General features: G+C 38.1%; 1 protein-coding gene across 6 annotated transcripts in view; it reads right to left on the bottom strand.

Moving 5' to 3' along the window:
* dennd1a (DENN/MADD domain containing 1A) overlaps positions 1 to 19,881 on the bottom strand; it is a 1,314,459-nt gene that overhangs the window by 918,437 nt on the left and 376,141 nt on the right. For all 6 annotated transcript variants that reach the window (XM_051931936.1, XM_051931935.1, XM_028809158.2 and 3 more), the window contains exon 3: positions 17,460 to 17,503. In XM_051931936.1, the coding sequence (XP_051787896.1) occupies positions 17,460 to 17,503 (44 nt within the window). The remainder of the gene's footprint in view (positions 1 to 17,459; positions 17,504 to 19,881) is intronic.

Genomic DNA, 19,881 nt, shown 5'->3' with positions numbered 1-19,881 from the left:
TGGCGAAGAAGAAGTGGGATAGTTAAAGGGATGCAGAAATTAGACAAGAGTAGAAGAAGATAAGGCGTAATGCGAATAGAGAGGTGGCAAAGGTTAAAGAAAAGGAGTATGACGAGTTGTATGAGAGGTTGGACACTAAGGTGGGTGAAAAGGACCTGTACCAATTGGCTAGATAGAGGGACCGAGCTGGGAAAGATGTGCAGCAGGTCAGGGTGAAAAAGGATAAAGATGGAAACAAACTCACAAGTGAGGACAGTGTGTTGAGCAGATGGAAAGAGTACTTTGAGGGACTGATGAATGAAGAGAATGAGAGAGAGAGAAGGTTGGATGATGGGAAGGATAGTCAATCAGGAAGTGCAACGGATTAGCAAGGAGGAAGTAAGGACAGCTATGAAGAGGATGAAGAATGGAAGGGCCTTTGGTCCAGATGAAATACCTGTGGAAGCATGGAGGTGTTTGGAGAGATGGCAGTGCAGTTTTAAACCAGATTGTTGAATGCAACCTTGGAAAGTGAGAGGATGCCTGAGGAGTGGAGAAGAAATGTGCTGGTACCAATTTTTAAGAAAAAGGGTGATGTGCAGTACTGTAGTAACTACAGAGGGACACAATTGATGAGCCATAGCATGAAGTTATGGGAAAGAAGCTAGGTTAAGAAGGGAGGTGATGATTAGTGAATAGTAGTATGGTTTCATGCTGGAAAAGAGCACTACAGATGTTTGCTCTGAGGGTGCTGATGGAGAAGTATAGATAAGGCCAGAAGGAGCTGCACTGTCTCTTTGTGAACTTAGAGAAATCATATGACAGGGTGACTGGAGAGGAGTTGTGGTACTATATTAGAAAGTTGGGAGTGGCAGAGAAGTATGTAAGAGTGGTACAGGAAATATACATGGGCAGTGTGACAGTGGTGAGGTCTGCAGTAGGAGTGACGGATGCATTCAAGGTAGAGGTCAGATTATATTAGAGATCAGCTCTGAGCCCTTTCTTATTTGCAATGGTGATAGACAGGTTTGCAGATGTCATTGTGATCTCTAGTGAGAGTAGGGAGCAGGTCAAGTAGACCCACGAGAGGTAGAGATATGCTCTAGACAGGAAAGGAATGAAGGACAGTAGGAACATGACATAATACATGTTTGTGAATGAGAGGGAGGTCAGAGGAATGATGAGGAAGCAAGAAGTACAGCTGGCGAAGGTGGGTCAGTTTAAATACTTGAGATCAACAGTACAGAGTAACTAGAAGTGTGGAAGAGAGGTGAATAAGAGAGTGCAGGCAGGGTGAATTGGGTGGAGAACAGTTTCAGGAGTGATTTGTGGCAGACGGGTTCCAGCAAGAGTGAAAGGGAAGGTCTGCAAGACAGTAGTGAGATGTTATATGGTTTGGAGACGGTGGCAGTGACCAAAAAACAGGAGACAGAGCTGGATGTGGCAGAATTAAAGATGTTAACATTTGCATTGGGTGTGACAAGGATAGATAGGATTAGAAATGAGGACATCAGATGGTCAGCTCAGGTTTGACGGTTGGGATACAAAATCAGAGAAGCAAAATTGCGTTGGTTTGGACATGTGCAGAGGAGAGATGCTGGGTATATTGGGAGAAGGATGTTAAGGATGGAGCTGCCTGGTAAGGGGAAAAGAGGAAGGCCTAAGAGAAGGTTTATGGATGTAGTGAGAGAGGACATGAAGGTGGTGGGTGTAACACAGCAAGATGCAGACAGCAAGAAGATATGGAAAAAGATGATCTGCTGTGGCGACCCCTAGCAGAAACAGCCAAAAGAAGAAGAAGAAAATATGAAGAAATGCCTAAGATTGTGAAATATCTATCAATCAATTTTTCACCTAACATAATCCTACCATAAGGTTAAACTGAGCAATAGCTTATTTCAACAGCGTTGGACATAAGACTAGAAGAAACACTGGACGATACACCAGTCCCCCAAAGGACACACTGGTGTATACAAGGCCAATTTGGAGTCATCAGTTGTTGTAACATGTGTATATTTGGGATGTGGGAGGAAAATCTACACAGCCACAGCGGAATGCACAATCTCCATACATACAGTGATTTAAACTCATTCTCCCAGAGCTGTGAGACAGTTGCACCAATCACTTTGAAAGAGTCTAAAGTAAAAATCTAAAAAAGGTGTAATTAAATTCAGATGTAACATCAGTATTGATAAGTGTGTGATTATTTTTAGTCAATTTTCATTTTGCAACTCACAGCAGGCCTTACTGCTGTGCCTTTTTCTTTATCGCTTTTGTTAAAACTGAGTAAACTGTGTTTCACTATTATGTTAGGATTTCATACATAAGAAATTAAAATAAACTGCTCAAAAAAATAAAGGAACACTTCGAAAACACATCAGATCTTAATGGGAAAAAAATCATGCTGGATATCTATACTGACATGGACTGGGTAATGTGTTAGGAACAAAAAGATAACCAGGCTAGCCCGTTTTGACGAAATTTCATTGTAGCAACTCAAAATCTTACTCAGTAGCTTCTATGGTCCCCATGTGCTTGTATGCTTGCCTGACAACGTCGGGGCATGATCCTAACAATGGATGGTGTCCTGGGAGATCTCCTCCCAGATCTGAACCAGGGCATCACTGAGCTCCTGGACAGTCGGAGATGAAACCTGGCGGCAGCAGATGGACCAGAACATAATGTCCCATATTTGTTGTGCACCAGGAGGAACCCATGACCCACTAAACCAGCATAGGGTCTGACAATAGCCAGGTTTCCATCCAAGGAGTTTTTGCGAAAAAATATTTAGCGCTTCAAATTTTTTTACCGATATAGCTGATGGAAATGCTAATTATCGATAAAATGTTGTACATGTCGACATAATATTTTTCCGTTTAACTTTAGCGCATAAATTCCATATCGATACTTCAGATGTTGCAAAAACTACATTGGAAACACTTTTTGTCGGAAAAAAGGGCTTTAGCGCAAATAAATGTGTCACATTTTCATCACGTGCAATCAAAACGAGAATGGCGGAGCGGTTCTCATGGTCTGATGAAGAGAGTTTTTTTTTGATTAAACGTCGTTATTTTGTATTAATTCAAATTTCAGTTTTAATTAAAAACCTTAAGGGAAGCAGGTTAATTCAGTTGTTATCACACTGAGAAGGGATGTTGAAAGGTAGGCTCACCTGTACAGATCCGATGCTGCAAACACAGCTGCATCATGGGCACTTCCAGGAGTGCCAACGCAAATGTCTCGTATCATGCACCTGTCATCAACAAGGGCCTGGAGAACAATAGATGGCCACCCTTTGCGATTAATGTAATCGCGGTAGCCTTCCGTCGGGGGAAGAATAGGCACATGCGTGCCATCCAGCGCACCGTAAATCTGTGGCACAAGATGCACCAAGGAATTGCGGTATGCAATTTCATTGGCCTCCGCTACAGTCGGAAGTCTGATATAACGGCGCATTAATTTTTCTTTAATAGCGGTGCACACAGCATATACACATCGATGGACGGTAGTTTTACTAACCCCGAAAGTTTCTCCAACTACTCTATACTCGGCGCAGGTTGCCAGCTTGTAAAGGGCGATGGCAATCCGCTTTTGGGTTGGAACCGGTGGTCGGTGGCAACCTGTGATGGGCGCAACATCAGGACTGATGAATCCACACAACATCTCAAACGTCGGCCGTGTCATTATAAAATGTTGCAGCCAGAGATTTTCTGTGAAGTGTCTCTCCACCACCTCCTCCCAAAAGGTCTTATTCCATCGTCTCTCCCATACCCGTGAGTTTCGTCGCACTGGGGTACTTTCTTCGAGCTCTAGGGCTATCAGACAAGCAACTGCTTCATTCTGCTGTCGTCGTCAGATATTATGTACAATTCCAATTATTTGTGAAACTGAAATAACAGTAAGCTGGCAAATTTCAAAAAACTGTCTGAATAATCTCTCCATTTCTTTGTTTCTTTGTTTAGTGGAGGGGGTGTAACGTGGAAAACAAAAGGTAGATAATTTGCGACATACACAAAATTATGTATGGAAACGGCTCAAGGGCAGATTTTTTTCGCGATACAACAAAAGTTATGCGACAGTTCGTTTTGGGGGGGGATGATGTCATCACGCACACCATTTTATCGATAAAAAGCCAGTTTGATGGAAACAGGCTGGAGACAGCAAATTTCGCACATTTTTTTTACGTATATTCTGTTTGTCGATAACAAAACGTTGCAAAAAACTGGATGGAAACTTAGCTAATGGCTCCAAGGATTTCATCCCGATATCTAATGGCAGTTAAGGTGCTGTTGTCTAGCCTGTAGAGGTCTGTGCGTCCCTCCATGGATATGCCTCCCCAGACCATCACTGACCCACCACCAAACTGGTCATGCTGAATGATGTTACAGGCAGCATAACGTTCTCCATGGCTTCTCCAGACCCTTTCACGTCTGTCACATGAGCGCAGGGTGAACCTGCTCTCATCTGTGAAAAGCAAAGGGTGCCAGTGTTGGACCTGCCTATTCTGGTATTCTATGGCAAATGCCAATCGAGCTCCACAGTGCCGAGCGGGCAGTGAGCACAGGGCTCACTAGAGGACATCGGGCCCTCAGGCAACCCTCATGAAGCTTGTTTCTGATTGTTTGGTCAGAGACATTCACCCTGCCGGAGGTCATTTTGTAGGGCTCTGGCAGTGCTTATTTTGTTCCTCATTGCCCGAAGAAGCAGATACCGGACCTGCTAATGGGTTAAGGACCTTCTAGGCCCTGTCCAGCTCTCCTAGAGTAACTGTCTGTTTCCTGGAATCTCCTCCATGCCTTTGAGACTGTGCTGGGAGACCCAGCAAACCTTTGGGCAATGGCACATATTGAAGTGCCATCCTGGAGAACTGAGACTACCTGTGCAACCTCTGTAGGGTCCAGGTATTGCCTCATGCTACCAGTAGTGACACTGAGCGTAGCCAAATGCAAAACTAATGAAAAAACAGTCAGAAAAGATGAGGGGGGAAAAATGTCAGTGGCCTCCACCTGTTAAACAATTCCTGTTTTGGGGGTCATCTCATTGTTGCCCCCCTAGTATACCTGTTGTTAATTTCATTAACACCAAAGTAGCTGAAACTGATTAACAACCTCCTCTGCTACTTAACTAACCAGATCAATATCCTACAAGTTTCATTGACTTGATGCTATACTCTGATTAAAAAGTGTTCCTTTAATATTTTGAGCAGTATATTTCAATGTAGACATAACTGAAGTATTATGTATCTTGATTTTATAGATTTGCTTCCTGAAGTAGCTTTTCATTTAAGGTAAGTGATCAAATTGCAAGAACTGGGCACAGTGTGCAAATGAGTGCAAAACTGAATTAAGAACAGACAGTAGCAGGTTATACAATAAAGAACACTTTTCTGAACTAGATGTTGTAGTGGGTCCCTCAGGCATTAGTGCAGGTGCTGCTAAAGTCTTTAACTTACATAAATGATCTAGACAGAAATATTAATAGTAAAACAGTTAATTACATAGGCAACGCTAATAGAGGTGGATATGTACAGTACATAACCTGGAGTCAGAAAAATTATTGGACCTGGACAGAATTAAAATCTGCAGAGATCTACAGTTCCTAAAATTGCATCACTTGGAGCAGCATTACCTGTTTGTCTAACTTCACTGTAAATCAGTGTACTCTAATGTTAAAATGAATAAGATGTACACATGGCCTGTAATAGGGTTATATTTGTGTTGATACTGAATAAAGTTGGATAAGTTTAAAATTCATTTAATATGCTGATGCATTACGTTTGTGATACAGATAAACATGTGCACCAACTACAGTGGAAAAATTATTTTTTAAATTGTGCAATTTGATAAATTCTGATTAATTTGTTTTTGGTTAACCAATTACCTGCTAGTTAATACTTTTGAATACTCAAATATCTAAATTAATCTCAATCTACACCCCCAAAGAAAACCTAGTATTAACATGCAAAGTAAATTATAACCAGTTAAAGTTATTTTTACATAGGACAATTCCCATAAAGAACACACAATTCAGTATAGTAAAACATCAGTAATAACAAGGTTACCAATTCTTTTGATAATAACAAGACTTGTGTCTATAATTAATTAATGAAATTAATTAAATTAATGAATGACTGATGCTGGGGATGTCATTATTGAGTCCCAATTTGAAAGACATAACTTTATTCAAGTACTGTACAGTAGTAGCAACAAAGTCCCACTACATGACATGAAGAGAAAACACTAAAGATGTACTAGGTAGACACTGTGTTCAAAGTACAACTATACTGTACTTGCTTGGAGTAGCTATATAAAATCACTAATAAATAAGCCTTTTGTATAAATTTAAATGCCATGACTGATAAGGGATATTTTACATGGGAAACAGATAATTATGAAACCTATGGGAACTACAGCTAAAGGTTTTGTCTTATACAATAATTTTACTTACCCTCTGAATTTTAGGACAGCCTTCAACTAGCAGTCTCACTGTATAGTATTCTCTGGAGTATGGACATTAACAAGTTGTGCATGAAATCTGAGTGTGCATGCATATTTGTGTGGTGAGTTGAAGGAGAAACAAAGCCATCCATGACTTAATATGCCAAAATTGCACTTTAAAACTGATACTAAATTATACACATTTGACAAGTTCTGTCTGTAAATTTCCTACAGCAGGAGCAACTTGTCACTCTATCTAATAATCATCAATACTCTCACTTGTAAATAAGACCCCAAGTCTACTTAAGTTCCTATATTTGGCCATGGCACCAAGTGTTACATTTGAGTACCAAGAAGAGTACTTGCCAAGTTGTTTTGCTTGCCTAAGGTAAAGTCACCCCTGATGGAGCATCACAGGAATTGTGGGGTAGAGGGTCCTTTCATCAGACTGGCTGGCCAAGCGCTGTTTTCAGCTGTGGAATGGCCAAATCGGGGAGGCAGCTTGATGGCTGAGGTCTTCAGGACTCTAAACAAATCCAAATCATATTATGGGATATCATCTACTGTTAAATTCTGGTTCGTACTTCTAAAATTTTTATTCTTACACTGTATTGAGGATTTGTTCTGTGTATTGGTTTGTATTGACCCCTTATTTTTTGGCAACCACTGCACGCCCAACTTACCTGGAAAGGGGTCTCTTTTTGAACTGCCTTTCCCAAGGTTTCTTCCATTTTTTCCCTACAAGGTTTTTTTTTTTGGGAGTTTTTCCTTATCTTCTTAGAGAGTCAAGGCTTGGGGGCTGTCATGAGGCAGGGCCTGTTAAAGGCCATTGTGGCACTTCATGTGTGATTTTGGGCTATACAAAAATAAATTGTATTGTATTGTATTGTATTGTATATTTGGGTTAGTTACTCACTCCTTATCAGCAGAAAACAAATAATACACTGGTGATAAGGCTAACAGGACATCATCATTTACAAACAATAAGACTCTCCAAGTCTTGTCTGTGCCTTAAAATAGAAGTGTACATATGAATGAAGGAGCTCTAACAGAGACCAACATCTGAATTAAACAGACTTGACTTTACAACAAATTATGTAAGCAACACTTGCTTCATAAACTCACAGACCAAATAGCAAGCTACATATTCCTGTAGCACCCCCTACAAGATTCTGTGAGTTTCAGGTTTCCTGATAATGCTGTATTTAAAGGAGAATGTGACCACATCTAGTCAGTACTGTTTAACCCCCCAGCCAAATAAATTAGGTTTCATGTCCCAAGGGTCAGTTCAAGGTCTAGTGTGTTTAGATTCATCCCATCAAAACTGACCATAATTCTTTGTTCAATAGATTGTGATCCTACCGGGCAGCTGCACACTGTTTTTTTGGGCAGAACTATGTGGGTCACCTGACCAATGGGGACTCACTAGAAAACACCATTTTTAAGGCCTAGCTTCAGGAGTCAGTCTAGTATCCCTGTCTTGGATGGGGTACAGTAATATTTAACTGGAACTTTTATTAAGGATTCTGGGATCGTTTTATTAGGGATCGTTTTTTAGGGCCTATACCAAACACCCATACCAAGAAGTTCATTCTGATACCTATTTTCTTTTTCCATCCTATTAATTTTTTTTTAAGTTACTCAATCACCAACCATGCAGAAGTCTTATGATTTATATTAAAGTGTTGTTTTTAAAATTAAACTTCAGATTGCAGGTGTTACCTGTTCATTTTTTAATAAGAAAAATTTAATTCTGAAGGCTTATAGTTCAGTGACCATAACAATTATTTAAACAAATCCCTTAATATACATACATTTAAACTAATAAACCACATACAGAACATATTTATCCATAATGAATACAGCATAAAAGAAAAGAAAATGTTTATCATAACTACAAACCAAAATTCTAGTAAAATGTCAGTAAGATGTTAATCAAGGAGATACAAGGCTAACATACTTAACAAGCTTACATGAAAAATACACAAATTTGGCTCTTACGCTAACAAGCCTTTTGTTTACTAAACAGAAAGGGCAACGTTTTCTTTATTTATTATATTTCTAATTAACCATGTGAGCTGCTATACTAAACACAAGCTCATTTGCTCATTATTCACATTCAGACAAGGAGTGTCCATTTTAACTAAAGAAAATGTCTGAACGAATCTTAATTTCTGCCAAAAATGCACCTCTCTTGTGCACAACTTGTACACCTGCTGTTTTACCACCTGCAGAGGATGACTCTCTTCTTTCAATTTACTACACTTCCTTTATTGAAAAAGCTAATATTCCAGTCTTTACCCTCTTCTAGTCTGACTGACTGTCCTCTCTTCGTTTACAGGAAGTTCTGGCAGCAAAATGACACATGTGCTTCTTCAGGTATCATAATGCTTTATGTGAAGAAACACTATAGCTAAATTATTATAAAGTTCAGAAAGGCATGTTTTAAAGAAAGAAAATCAGCTGATTTAGATCAGTGGCCAGTTGTTTGGAGTATCACTATATTTTGCATACGAGAATAAAAGCAAGAAAAGCTTATTTTACAAAATGCAGTTTTCGAGATGGACCAATTTATCTAATCACCAATTGTGTTGCCTGGAAAGAAAATCAGCTAATTTAGATCAGTGGTCAATCGATTGGAGTATCACTAAATTTCGTATGTGAGAGTCACTTATGGACTGTTCTTTGTCTGGCCCCTCCCCTTATAACAAATGCCATGGCAACCCTATCAAGAGTGCATATGTTTCTGATACAAATGTGAATGACACTACAGCACCACAAGATAACAAGTCCCGTCTCATTTTCTCTTCACTCTGTACACCACAGACTACAAATATAACACTAGATATGTCACTTGAATAAATTCTCAGATGATACACTTATTGGGTGTACTGATAAAGTGTATGAGACAGAAGAGAACCCAAGTGGAGAACTTTGTTTCTTGGTGCAAAGGGAATTGTCTGTATCTTAAAATCAGCAAAACAAAGGAAATGGTTACTGTCTTTTGCCATAACAAAAATCCTCTATGTCCAATCACAATTCAGGGAGTGGATGTTGAGGTAATCCACTCCTACAAGTATTAGGCGGTCCACATTAATGACAGTGCAATAGCCAATCTTAGAAAGTTAATGTTCAATGTTAAGAAACAGCCTCACCGCTGGCATGGACTGTGAGATATATTTGCATTTTGCAAATAGGATACTGGCATACAATTTTCTGAATGTTTTGAAATGTACACACTTAACATGCCTAATATGACTGTATGACTAAACTAGAAAGAAACTGAACGAGATAAATAAGCCTTACACAGAACATTTCTTAAACAAGAACTTTTCTTTATTACCTATTTTTTCTCTATTTTTTGTGTGAACTGTTTTTTTTTTAAATTTTACTAAAACCTTTAAAACAAAGATATTTGGTCTGTGAAATTATTTTAACACATGTCACACTACCTCCTGAATCATCCTTTGAAGCAAACTAAAAGGTGCAGAACTTTGGTAGTTTTAGGTATATGCAGCTACGGACAAGTTGGACTGGTCTTGGAACACAGAGGAACTATATATGAAAGGGCAGAACAGGCTCTTTTTCCTTAGGAGACTGCATTCCTTTAATATGGAGAGTGACATCCTTCACATATTCTACAACTCTGTGATGGCCAGCGTGATTTTCTGTGCTTTGGTGTGGTGGGCTGGAAACATTACTAACACAACAAGAAGCTAATTAAAATATCAAGCTCAGTTATGGGACGCATTCTGGACCTCCAGGAGGAAGAAGCAAAGGAAAGTATTAAAACAAAATTGAGTGCCATTTTCAAAACAATTATGCACATTAACTTTCTGACACACCACCCATTCACAACTTTAAGCAAACAAATTATTCAGCAATGCATATCAAGAAGCCAACAGCAACACGCCTGCATAATGCTTCACTGTCATTGTGATAGCCAAGTCATAACTTTTCTATCTTTTCTTGCTTTAAAGTCATTCTGGTGTGTGTTCAGACCATAATGTTATTTATTTTTCTCTCTATTTGTGTATTTATTTAAAGATCTTCTGTAAAAAGCCAAATTTACCCCTGGGGACAAATAAAGTTCTCTCTGTCTTTCTATAAATGACAAACAATATCCACTGAGCCTTTGTTTATGTAATGCCAGATGACACTGGAGAGGCCACAAAGGCTGAAGAGTATATTGCTCAAAATATTATGAAATTTCTCTCAGGAATAAAACAGAACTGATGTTCAAAATGAACCAGGCAGGGGTCTGATAACAAAAATAATGCTAGGAAAACCAGTACTCCAAAAAAGCAAGATTAATATTAAGGATAGTCGATTGACCTTTCTGAAAATAACAATAAGAGTTCATTGGGCATTATAATGCAGCAGATTCAAAGACTGTACACCTTCCATGCAAGCCACAATCTTTATTAGTTGTTATGTGATCACAACACAATTCCACCCACATGATTGGCAACTGGCACTGTTAGTATGAAGAAAATTGTGGTGCTCATGCCTAAGTACTGCAAAATTATGTTGACCATGAAAGCAAAATGGCGGTTTGAAAGGCATTCAAATACATTAAAAACAATAATAACTAAATTTCAACGCATTATTAAATTATTAAAAATAACCACAATATAATTTTAAACCCAGGCACATGTTTTTGACAAATGAGAGAAATATGACTTTGCAGAATCCAGTCATTTAACATATAAATAAAAGTAAAACAACCTGACTTCATTGAAGAGCACTATATACCGAATTGAAAACTGTCCCTGCTGCTGCACAGCATGCTGCATATACTTTGCAATGTTAAAATTACAAGTCCCATGATTCTAAAGATATGGAAAGCAGTGAAAAAAGTACAAAATAATTAATGTAGTTAAAAGGTATTGTATCTTTTAATGAAACTTTAACATGTGAAATTTAATTCTCCACCATCACACATTGCCATCAAAATGCAAGTCAACCTATGTATACTGTATAATCTCTAACTGGAATAAGACATCTATCTTCAGATGAACATCAAATCCAAAATATTTTTTTTTTCCTAATTCATATCACATTACTACCAAGATTGTTTATCTACAGTAGCAGTAAAAGAAAATAAGATAGTCAAGGGACATAAAACAAAAAAGAAGCTTATTAAAGAAGACTGCATATAGTTAAAGAAGTTACTTCAACTCCTTCTCTTGGAGGGAGGTTGGTCTTGCATGAAATCTCACAAAGTTGCTGGCAAAAAAACTTTACACTACCACCTCTCCTTAGTTTAACCAGGAGATTGATACTTTCCATAAAATACATTAAATTTCATTCTTTTTAAAACAGCCATATACTCGTACAAGAAGAGAATTAGGATTTAAAGATTTCAATGACATCTAGCAGTATACAGACTTTCAATATAATACAAAAAAGTAACAAGTTAGACATGGAGTAACATTCAGGTACTTTCAGCGACTCAATTAACTGATACGAAAGTTGGTGCATTTCACTTTTTTTTATTTACTTCATTAAAGAACCACTTAATATATTTTTCTTTATTAAATATTTTTGTAACAATGAGTCTCATCCAAAAAGAATGGTGATAACAGAATGCAATTACATGTCTTAGGAGACTACATTAAACACATGCTTTTTAAAAGAGCTTTACAATGGAGTTAAAACAGAGCACAGAGAGGCTTGTGATGGCTCAATGTCTTTCATGCACAGAAGATTCAGTACTGATTGATGTCAGTCAGTGGTTGAGTGTCTCTGACTAACTGTTGTCCAATTTTCTTAAAGTATACCCAATAGAGTAGTATCCAATAATTAGCTATTAAAAATGTATTTAATAAATAATTAGTAATACAAAATGACCAATACTAGTATAAAATTACTGTTAATATTATCACTGAATAGGAGAAAAGCTAATGAAATAAGCTCCCCATCTAATATTATTATTAGTTAAAACACAGTAATATGTTAAAATTATATACATAAGTAAAAACCTGGAAAGGAACCGATTTATTCTGACACAGGAATATGAGAGATGACAGAAATCTTAAGGAGACTGAAGAATTAACTGCGAAAAAGTAGCCAACTACATCTTCACATAATTTTCAAGATTTTAACATAGGGTTACGTACAAGAGTGGAGGAATATGCACACAGGCAGATTACATCCTATGCAGAAGAGTTGATCTGAAGGAGATTGAAGACTGCAAAGTGTTGGCTGGGGAAAGTGTAGTTAAGCAGCATAGGGTGGTCTGTAGGATGACGTTGGACATCAAGAAGAGGAAGAGAGTGAGGGCAGAGTCAAGGATCAAATGGTAGAAGTTGAAAAAGGGCGACTGCAAAGTTGAGTTTAGGGAGGAGGTGAGACAGGCACTGGGTGGCAGTGAAGAGTTACCAGACAGCTGGGAAACTACAGCAGATATAGTAAGGGTGACAGCAAGAAGGGTGCTTGGCGTGACATCTGGAAAGAGGAAGGAGGAAAAGGAAACCTGGTGGTGGAATGAGGAAATACAGTAGAGTATACAGAGGAAGAGGATGGCAAAGAAGTGGTGGGATAGTCAGAGAGATGAAGAAAGTAGACAAGAGTACAAGGAGATAAGACGCAAGGTGAAGAGAGAGGTGGCAAAGGCTAAAGAAAAGGTGTATGATGAGTTGTATGAGAGGCTGGACAATAAGGAGGTAGGAAAGGACCTGTACCGATTGGCTAGACAGAGGGGCCGAGCAGGGAAAGATGTGCAGCAGGTTAGGGTGATAAAGGATAAAGATGGAAACGTACTCATAAGCGAGAAGAGTGTGTTGAGCAGATGGAAAGAGTACTTTGAGAGAATGATGAATGAAGAGAACAAGAGAGAAAAGAAGTTGGATGATATAGAGATAGTGAATCAGGAAGTGCAATTTGATTAGCAAGGAGGAAGTAAGGACAGCTATGAAGAGGATGAAAAATGGAAAGGCCATTGGTCCACATGACATTACCTACGGAAGTATGGAGGTGTTTAGGAGAGATGGCAGTAGAGTTTTTAACCAGATTATTTAATGGAATCTTGGAAAGTGAGAGGATGCCTGAGGAGTGGAGAAGAAGTGTACTGGTGCCGATAGTTAAGAATAATGGGGATGTGCAGGACTGCAGTAACTACAGGGGAATAAAATTGATAAGCCACAGCATGAAGTTATGGGAAATAGTAGTGGAAGCTAAGTTAAGAAGTGAGGTGATGATTAGTGAGCAGCAGTATGGTTTCATGCTAAGAAAGACCACCACAGATGCAAGGTTTGCTCTGAGGATGTTGATGGAGAAGTTTAGAGAAGGCCAGAAGGAGTTGCATTGCACCTTTGTGGACCTGGAGAAAGCATATGACAGGGTGCCTCGAGAGGAGCTGTGGTATTGTATAAGGAAGTTGGAAGTGGCAGAGAAGTACGTAAGAGTTGTACAGGATATGTACGAGGGAAGTGTGACAGTGGTGAGGTCTGCGGTAGGAGTGACGGATGCATTCAAGTTGGAGGTGGGATTACATCAGGGATCAGCTCTGAGCCCTTTCTTATTTGCAATGGTGATGGACAGGTTGACAGACGAGATTAGACAGGAGTCCCCGTGGACTATGATGTTTGCTGATGACATTGTGATCTGTAGCGATAGTAGGGAGCAGGTTGAGGAGACCCTGGAGAGGTGGAGATATGCTCTAGAGAGGAGAGCAATGAAGGTCAGTAGGAACAAGACAGAATACATGTGTGTAAATGAGTGGGAAGTCAGTGGAATGGTGAGGATGCAGGGAGTAGAGTTGGCGAAGGTGGATAAGTTTAAATACTTGGGATCAACAGTACAGAGTAATGGGGATTGTGGAAGAGAGGTCAAAATGAGTGCAGGCAGGGTGGAATGGGTGGAGAAGAGTGTCAGGAGTAATTTGTGACAGACAGGAACCAGTAAGAGTGAAAGGGAAGGTCTACAGGACGGTAGTGAGACCAGCTATGTTAGCTATGTTATATGGGTTGGAGACGGAGACACAGCTGGAGGTAGCAGAGTTAAAGATGCTAAGATTTGCACTGGGTGTGACGAGGATGGATAGGATTAGAAATGAGTACATTAGAGGGTCAGCTCAAGCTGGACGGTTGGGAGACAAAGTCAGAGAGGCGAGATTGCGTTGGTTTGGACATGCGCAGAGGAGAGATGCTGGGTATATTGGAAGAAAGATGCTAAGGATAGAGCTGCCAGGGAAGAGGAAAAGAAGAAGGCCTAAGTGAAGGTTTATGGATGTGGTGAGAGAGGACATGCAGGTGATGGGTGTAACAGAGCAAGATGCAGAGGACAGAAAGATATGGAAGAAGATGATCCGCTGAGGCAACCCCTAACGGGAGCAGCCAAAAGGAGAAGTTTAGCTTCAAGTTAATAATGTTGGTTCTTTACAATAGTAATATAAAGATAGTTTTGTTCAGTCTTATTTATACTTGCATAATAGCTTTCCCCTTTCATTTATTTTAAGATATGCTCTATCAATTAACTTACCTAAAACAGCAGGAGAAAAATGCTGCTATGTGAGAGGTTTGCACACACACGAACAAGTAATAAAGGAAAATATACAAAACATACAAGTGCAAGCAATCACTCTCAAGAAAAAAATTGAAACAATAAACTAATCCCTAGTAGAAATTGAAAAATTCACCAATGTTTTTCTATGTAAAATTTTGAAGTACTAAAACAGTGTACAGCATGATCTGTTCAACATATCTCAACAAAAATTGAACTCGACGGATGCCGTTAAAGAATAAGTGTGCCACATTTCAAAAAAACTGGTCCACAGGGGGCCGAGTTGTTTCATGTGGACAGACAGACATAGGCTATCGCATTAGGTGCTTTGAGCATTATATGCAGACGCATCTTTTTAATAGCTTAACTGAGGGAGATGTGCATGCATCAAAGTGTATTTTAACATGATGAAATTACATAGGCACAGGAGATTTAAATACAACTTTAATACTACTATAATTAAAACATCTTAATTTATCTCAATTCAATACCATAAATATGCTGCACATTTTGAGAAGCATCACATTTACAAGAAAATGTCTCAAAATCACACACACACATGCAATTTCAGAACAAGCTTAACTAAACACATAGTACACACCTTTCTTGTAATATTGCCTTTCTACATAAACTCCTGCATCAACTTCTCTAAACTCTAAACTCTACATTGATAGAATGTTTACTTAATCAAAGTTTAAGGATCAAGAGGCTGGGCTGGCAGGTAACCCTTTCAGACAGACAGACACATAGAGAGAGATAAGACTTCACTGATCATAGAGGAGTTAAGCACCAACTGTAAATTATTTTCGTAGTATAATTAGCACACTCCACTCCTCTTTTAATATTTTAAAAAAATCTATCTACTGCCCCATTTTTATCTCATTATTTCCATTGCATCAGTATGTTACAGGACACCCTTAATCAAAATGGGCTGATCTAGAGTTGCCAATTTTTCAAACCTGCATGCTTTTGGGATGACTGTGGAAAAGCTTGCTGACTACTTCTAAAGAGCCCACACACTTTAAAAAGATATACTGTATATCATTACTTCAAAAAAGGCTAAGATGAAGTTTGTCTTCCATCAACTCTAATGAGCAAAATCAAGACCCAGAACTGCTGATGCTAGTAGTGCAAGACATTAAACTCTGCTTATCAAACAGGTTTACTTTATACCAGATTTTGTAGAAGAAAAGATGCATTGTTGCAAGATTAGCAAGAAGTAGCACAGATTGGTACTGAGTGTACCAAAAACTGTGCATCGTTTGTTACCAGCTTTTGAAATTTCAAGGTAAGCTTGCTTCAAAACTGGATATTGAATTTAAAATTACATGGATATATAGAACATGAATATATTGTATATATTTTTGTCTGGATGCACATCGAATTATGAAATAAGTGATTAAGCAAGTACAACACTTCTGTAAGGATTAAAAGAAAAGGTTTACTATTTTGAACTATACAGAAATTAACAAATATACTGTAAATAGTTTTCTTACAGGAAAAAATGTGCTGAAACAATTTATTTAAATCAGCTTAATTCAATTCTGGTTGACTAGACCCAGAGCTGATCCTGGCAACACTTGTTGCAAGGCAGGAAATGCCCATCCATCTTAGGGCCTAGTAAAGTGCACAAAGGGAAATTGGGAATGACTGACTGACCTAATCAACTCGTCTTTGAGAACATGGAAGGAAGACTGCAAATGCAGATACAGGAAGAATGTGTAAACTCCACATGGATACAAACCACACTTGGGGTTTGAACCTTGGTCAGTGGATTTGTAAGGAAATAGAATTACACGCTGTATAGGGACACATGTGTCCCTATGCTGCACAACTGCACAACTAGTTTTAAAAAAAATAGCAGCTCACAAAAAAGTTTTAGAAAGTATATTCAGCAATTCAAAATTAAAAAGATAATCCACTGACAGAATTTTTCCTTTGCTAAAAGTACTTATTTAAAAAGTTTAACCTAATAGTAGAATTTGCCTTAATGACACAAGGGAAGAGTAAACTTTATTCATGACACTTAATTTACCCCCCACAAAATTAGGATATACAGTTTTCCACAACAATTGTGTCCCATTAATTGGTACAGATTATCAAGAAAAACAATGATTAGTGGAGAAGTATGTCTATTGTGTGTACTGTGTATAACATTCAAAAATATGTACTTGATTTACACAAGAATCCCATCTGCCACTAATCAGATGTCCCAAATATGTCTTAAATAAATTTTTCATTAAAAAAATATAAAAAACAATAAAATTATATAGTTCAGAAAACAGCACTACAAAACCACTGCATTGCCATTTCACCAGTAAAAGGAAAAGCTGTCCCCACTGGGTAACCATTAGCTTTTAAGTAGTGATTTTCAAACAAATGTTTAAAAAACAGAAAGAAAGAAAGAAAGAAAGAAAGAAAGAAAGAAAGAAAGAAAGAAAGAAAGAAAGAAAGAAAGAAAGAAATAAAAGAAGGAAGAAAGAAAGAAAGAAAGAAAGAAAGAAGGAACGAACGAACGGTTAATTACGCATTCCAAACCTGGTCACTGTACTCTTCAGGGAATTGCCGCCGCACCTCAGGATCTGTAAATAATTGACAGATAATATTAATTGGCTTTGGATTAGTGAGAAAGCAGAGAATCACACATTAATATTTGATCAGAAGATGATAGGGACCCTGGCAGGGGATCCAAAGGGGCTGCTGAGACTGGTATGCTGATTAGGCCAGGAAAGCGCTATTCAAGGCTCTCCCCTTTACCCTCCTCCAGAAAAAGAAGAAGAAGAAGAAAAAAAGGCAAAAAGAAAGTCTTGATGCTCCTGTTAGCTTGAGGCTGATATCCAGTCTAACCTCCTACTGGCTGCAAATTGCCTGGTGGATGAGTTGCCAGGAAAAAAAAAGGATAAAAAAATCACAACGACTTTCAAACTAGCTTTGATTGTTATTTTATTATCTACCACGATCAGGCAGCCTACAGAGACCAGTATGATGTATGTCCCAAATTTGGGATACACTACTTGCAATTCTCTGATGTTCCACTACCAGCTTCCAACAGAGTACAGGCACTGTTATCAGAATTTGACTTATGAATAATAAGGGAAGTGCTGCAGGGTCAATTTACAGCATGGAAATCTTCCAAAAAAAAATCTAAACAATTCCTGGAGGCTAATTAAAGCAGTGCAGAACCTCTCACAGCGAGCATGACAACACCATTAAAGATTTAAGAGGAGAAAAGAGATGGGGCTGAAACATAAGAGCTTAAATGACAACAATGTCCTTCTCATCTAACATACGCTTTAATTTGTTTTGTCAAATATATTTTATCAGCACCAATTTACAACTGCCTGGCAGCTTAACGCAACACAGTAGCATATGTGAATCCGGGACACTTCATATGCTTCACAAAACACAGATTATTTTAATTTCTATTGCTGCATTATTAGACCACACGCTGCTTGATCAAGTGAACCAAACATTTTGAAAAGGTGCTCATCCTTATGGATATATAATGTTAAAATATAGAAAAGGGTGAATGTTGGGCAATTAAGATAGGACATATAATCTGGCAAACCAGATCTCTACTCTAGCAGTAAACTAAACAATTATTTGCACAATTTTTCACTTAATCCATAATGTTCAAAAACATGATACATTAGTCAGGATGAAATGAACATCAAACGTGAAAGGAGTAACCATGATGACAGGAACTAAAGTCTGAAGTCAGAGTAACTTGACAGTAACTTTGGGATATCTTTACTCAGTAATGGATTGGTCAAAAAATGATGATTGTGTTAAAGGTCTGTTAAGAAGAAAAAAAAAGTTTAACAATGTCCACATTCGCAGCTGAATGCAAACTGGCATGAAGGTGATAATGTACCTGTAGATATGAAGGCTGACTAAAACACTGAGACGTCAGCTACATATATAGCACAGAACAATTTATTTGGGTGTTCTACAGATAGAGATGACAAGAAAGAACTAAAAACAACACATTTATGTGCAACCTAAAATGTCTGATCCATCCATGGCAGCCTAGTAAGTAAGGCAATCAATTTTAAACTGAAAAAAATAATAATAATTTGAAGAAATTCCAGGTTCATTTACAACCCATATAAACCTGTATCCTTAAATCAGTCACATAACCTTCCAGTTGTCTAACTGTACAATTTCAGAAACAAATGTTCTGTGCACACAAGTTTTGTACTGCTAGACACATAAATGTGGTTTGGTAACAACTGGTGACATAACACATATCAAACAAAATCAAACCAAATGTATTTTTCTTCAGGCATTGTTATCTAGTGAGATATTAGGGGTTGCAAACTGTAAGAATGCTAATTAAATGTCTGATATCGACAATCTAGGTAATCCTAACCAAGTCACTCATTTCTGAGCTTCCACAGTATAAAACTAGTCAAAATATTACATTATAAATTGTTAGATAATCTTCAGTGTGGAATTAACTACTTGAGCATATAGTACACAAAAATGGATTTACATTAAAATGGAGGAGAGGTCTTGGTTTATGCAAAGGATTACTATGTCTTCATATACATAGAGAGGAAGAGGTTGGCAAAGAAGAAGTGTGATAGTCAGAGAGATGTAGAAAGTAGACAGGAGTACAAGGAGATAAGGTGTAAGGTGAAGAGAGAGGTGGCAAAGGCTAAAGAAAAGGTGTATGATGAGCTGTACGAAAGGCTGGATGCTAAGGAGGGAGAAAAGGACCTGTACCAATTGGCTACACACATATTATTTATATATATATATATATATATATATACATACTAATAAAAGGCAACGCCCTCACTCACTCACTGACTCACTCATCACTAATTCTCCAACTTCCCGTGTAGGTGAAAGGCTGAAATTTGGCAGGCTCATTCCTTATAGCTTACTTACAAAAGTTAGGCAGGTTTCATTTCGAAATTCTACGCGTAATGGTCATAACTGGAACTTCTTTTTT

The sequence above is a fragment of the Erpetoichthys calabaricus genome, chromosome 9 (genome assembly GCF_900747795.2).
Source record: "Erpetoichthys calabaricus chromosome 9, fErpCal1.3, whole genome shotgun sequence".
NCBI lineage: Eukaryota > Metazoa > Chordata > Cladistia > Polypteriformes > Polypteridae > Erpetoichthys > Erpetoichthys calabaricus.
The sequence above is the reverse complement of the archived record's forward strand: the minus strand, read 5'-3'. Positions and strand labels throughout refer to the sequence as shown.